Genomic DNA, 4,576 nt, shown 5'->3' with positions numbered 1-4,576 from the left:
TTGAGCAGTCCTTCCACAACCCTGAAGTAGGGGTAACTACTCCATGCAGATTGGTGATTGTCTCACTAAAAGCCTCCTGGAGTGGGATTTTGTGCCCCTACGGACAATGTCTATCTTTGTAGCCTTAACATTTAAAAGCTGCCGTTTAAGTCTAACATTCCTTGTCTTATCCGCACAAGGCAGAGAGAACAGGTTTTCCCTTTTGTCTTTGCTGATCCTCAAAACACACCCAAGGGAAGCATGACACTGATCCTTTATAATATGCTTTATCTCCCCATAATAAGAATTCACAAAGAAAAGACTTAAACCCAAAACCAAACATGAAACTCCCAAATACACAGATGTAAGGAGCATGTTTTCAGCAGGCACAACTTTATTTTCTAGGTAATGGGTACAATTACTTTTCAAATGCAGCTTTTTAAAAGTGTAAAAAACCTTAAAATACATCTCCAAGTTTAATATCTGACATGCAAAGACAGAACAGTAATACTCAAAATGCATACAAAAATATCACTTCTTCATCCTACTGGAAAAAGATGAGCACACCTAGTTACACTACTTATAGGATATTTGAATTAGTAAAAAACTAGAGAATTTTAGCTTCAATCTAAAATCCATTATTTTGGTATCCTTAATTTTGATGGATACATAGAAAATGAAGCACATATCCACTGAGAAAGGTATTTTAATACATTTTGCATATTATCTCTTACCCTTCTATGCCACAGTAGGTTTTGAGAGAAATGCTGTTTTTCAGAAAAAGTTTAATATTTTGTGCCTGTTAAATTAAGAACAACCATGCCTGGAAGAAATACGCAGGCTGTGAGAATAAGTGCATTTTATCATGTTTTATCACAATTAATCCCAGATCAGGTGTCGTATTTGGAAAGGAACTGGAAGACTGTTGAGTATTTAAATGCTTTTTAAATACCTGTACAGAAAAGAACTAGAGAAAGTTCAGAAAATAATGTAAGGGCACTTCTCTGTCAAGTAAGAATCTGTACTCAAACTTCACAGTGCAAATGTTGTCTTGAGGAAAAAAATAATTCACTGCTACCACTTTTTTACCATCTTTTCCATAGAATGTGTCCCACATAACAATTAGCTGAAAGCTCACTTACCAGGTAGAGTATTTTACCTTTTACATAAAATGTACACCTGTTTTAGAAAAGCAATACAGCCTCTAAAAAATGTGTCACTGGCCTCGTGCACTGGCAACTGTTCCAGTAGTCAGATTAACAGGAGTTGGGGCCATGGCCTGATAGGGACTTCAGGCCAGTAAGGTGGGCTGAAGTGCCAACCTCCCATGAGAGACTGGCAAGGGGACAGAAGGAGGACAGGTAGAGTTAAAAGCATGAATTGTCAAATCACAGCCTGGGCTGAAGCATTCATGTCAATAAATTAATGGTTCCATCTGAAGAGGCACAGAGGGGTCTGATTTGCCTCTTGAACACTTGCCTCATTCTCAGCTGGTGGAGATGCCCGTCCCACAGACAAATGGCCCATACCCATTGTGAATACAATCCTGCTGTTTGCTGGCTTGGACTGGAGCATCGAACATAACCTAAGTTCAAGTGTCTGAAGTGAGAAGCTTCAATGACTTGTGAAGGCTGAAGTCTGTGACTTAACTAGAGAATACAGATGACAGTTTGGTGCTGTTACCTATTATGTAAGATACTGTCCCACTGACTGAAGTTTATAGGATTTTTTTTTTCACTGATTTTGACACAGTTCTCTCAGGTGCTTAGGCCAGAATAATTCACTTAATGCTTAGCTTTTCCACTAGTGTTACCTGCAGCAGAAATCTCTGTGCAGTGTGATGTTGGCAAATTTCTCTGATGTAATCAAATAAGGAGAATTAAATATACTAAAGCTAATTATTCCACACTGTTAAACCTAAAGTCATTTTATACCTGGACATTTCTTAGACTTTAATTTTTATCTGTTTCCTCACCATAGAGGTTGTTTTCCCATTTAAAAAATAATGTAGTGCTAAAAAATTTAAGGTAGCAGTCTGTTTTCTGTCAAAATACATTTCTTCTTCATGAAAATTAAGAACATTAGTTCAAGATTAAAGTTTTGCTGGTCAAATCTTTATCTTTTGTAAATTATTGCACTTGTGCATTATGAACTTTCAAATGTAAAAGAACAGCAGCAGTTTGATGTAGAATATTAAAAGAAAAAATCTCTATAAAAATATAACTATTCATTAAACAAAAAATACACCTATATTCCATTTAAAAAACCCACAAACCTCAATACTAGGTCATATTCTGACTTTCTTGCTTGCGCTTGATATCATCCTGTTTTACAGATTCCATTAAGTACCCAGGGACTAAGGTTCTCCTTAATTTATGTCACGATCTGCCTCTTGATGGAGATTATGTAACCTAGCCAAAATAATCTTCTGTCTGTCCTTCATTTAAGAGACGATCATTAATAGTAGTGCAAGACTTGCTACAATGGGATTAATACAGAACTAATGAACCCATATCCAAGGGTCTTTAGAAACTTTTCCTATTTGAAGTATTACAGCAGTTCAGTGCTGTTTCCTGTTCACATGACAGTTTCACCTGTCACCTGTTTCAGCAATCAAACTACCTGCAGCAATTTAAGGAACTGCTTGAAAAAAATGATCATGATACATTTTTCAAGGCTTGTCAGCATCTATTCTCACACTAATGTTCAAAGCCTTGGCCACCTAGAACTCCTGCCCTTTCACTAGGCATTGTACAAATACTGAACAAAAGGCTTGCCATCCAGAGATTTTGGTCTCTTCCACTCTCCAGGGAAGACCACAGAGCAGCTTTTCATCCTGTACACACTGATGAAAGTGTAGTGCTACTTCTGCCTGACTAGTCCCAAAACTGAGTACGTCTTGCACAATAGTCTTCCGATTTTCTTTTTTATTAATATGTACCATAGCAGAAAATGCTTGCAGAATCAAGGTCCAGAGTACTTCTGGGATAATGTTAGCTAAAATTTGGAGAGTTATAGAGATCTGTATCATTCAGACAAACAATCAAGGTTTTCTTCAAGTGCAAAGATTGGTTTCATAGCAGAAAATGCTGATATAGATAGTACTGGTGCGTGAATACTGCTGTGCGCTCACAGGCAGGACAGTACCAGCAGTCCTTCAGGAAGCAAGTCGGCGCATAGCCTAGACAAATGGGTTTTGAAAGGTGGAGAGAAACAGGCCATGGTTAGTTCTGAGTATACACCATCTGGGAAAATTACATGTTTGTGTAAACTAAAAACTCAGTGAAAGTATAAAGAAAGTAACTTCTGTAACGTGCAGATTGTGCAAGAAGGTGTCTGCTGTGTAAAAACAAGGATGAAAAGGGGAGGTTGACCATCATTTTGGACTCTGGTGCCTCAAGCCTTACCAATCTTCTTTTAGGCACCCATCTTGTGTTTAGATCTATTTATAAGCCTGTGTAAGGCAAAAGTAGTCCTAAAGCAAGAGAGATGAGGAGATACTTAAGCAGATACAATCTACTACCATCTCAAGAAAAATGTGACTTCTTCGACTTAGTACTGACATTTGGTATCCAGAAACAGTATTTATTTATGGAGAAGGTACCTGTTGAGGGTACTCTCACAGCATGACTCAAGGCTACAGGCAGAGGGATAGACACATTCAGTTCTAAAGTGCATACCTCTTCCTGCACATCAAGTTCATCATCAGGCCGGCTTGCTTCTGTGAACTCTATGGGTTCTTTAGACTCCTGCATGAGTGAAATCTTGGTAGAAAGGAATTAAGAAACATTATGAGTTACATGTTGTCCATATCACTGAAACTGATTTTTTTTTACTCTGAAGTACCTTAAAATAATTTCTACAACTTACAAGAGTCTGGTTTTTACTGTTCCTTGACAAAGATGATGATTTAGTTCAGTTGAGAGGAACTTAAAAATTGCAGAACTTTTGGGCCTGTCTCTGCTTACATGACTAGTTATGGCTTTGTAAATATAATAAAAACTCTAAACTTCTGTATAGCATTATAAAAATGTTAAGCTCTACTATAAAATATTAGTATGAAAGAGTTACAAAACATAAGGGTCCTATCCTAGTTATTTATCAGTAATATTAATTGCTATTTATTCATAATACTGTAACAGTGACTGCTAGGAAAGGAATTGTGGTGAAAAGAAAGGAGGACATTATATGACCATTTTCCTAGTGAAGGCCCATATCTTTAAATGCTACAGAGCATTCTGGTTATCTGAAAAATACAGAGAATACAACAAGGAAATGCACAGAGAAGGGCAGTAGGAATGAACACTAGTGTGGAACAGCTTCTGTACGTATCTGCAACAAGTAGAATGAGATTATAGCTTTGATCAGAAGTCTATGGAGTGTTGGGAAAGGGAGCAAGGAATCATTATTCATTGCAGCTAACAATCCAGAAGTCCAGCAGGCTTAAACCAAGCAGGAAGTATTTGTCACATAATCTAAAATTAGAGAACCCATCTCCACAGGATAGTGTCACGGATTCCAAAAGGAGTATGACAGACACATCGAAGAAAACTCCATCTGTAACAATTAAATATAATGTTCCAAATGCAACCTCCTG

The 4,576-nt window shown here is 37.3% G+C and overlaps 1 protein-coding gene across 5 annotated transcripts in view; it reads right to left on the bottom strand.

Moving 5' to 3' along the window:
- Positions 1-344: 344 nt before the first annotated feature.
- SLC26A4 (solute carrier family 26 member 4) overlaps positions 345-4,576 on the bottom strand; it is a 23,944-nt gene continuing 19,712 nt past the window's right edge. For all 5 annotated transcript variants that reach the window (XM_017746024.1, XM_017746025.1, XM_017746023.1 and 2 more), the window contains 2 exons: positions 3,660-3,743; positions 345-3,160 (listed from right to left, as the gene is read on the bottom strand). In XM_017746024.1, the coding sequence (XP_017601513.1) occupies positions 3,137-3,160; positions 3,660-3,743 (108 nt within the window). In that variant the 3' untranslated portion in view covers positions 345-3,136. The remainder of the gene's footprint in view (positions 3,161-3,659; positions 3,744-4,576) is intronic.

Source organism: Corvus brachyrhynchos, unplaced genomic scaffold, assembly GCF_000691975.1.
Source record: "Corvus brachyrhynchos isolate BGI_N302 unplaced genomic scaffold, ASM69197v1 scaffold239, whole genome shotgun sequence".
NCBI classification, from domain to species: domain Eukaryota; kingdom Metazoa; phylum Chordata; class Aves; order Passeriformes; family Corvidae; genus Corvus; species Corvus brachyrhynchos.
The sequence above is the reverse complement of the archived record's forward strand: the minus strand, read 5'-3'. Positions and strand labels throughout refer to the sequence as shown.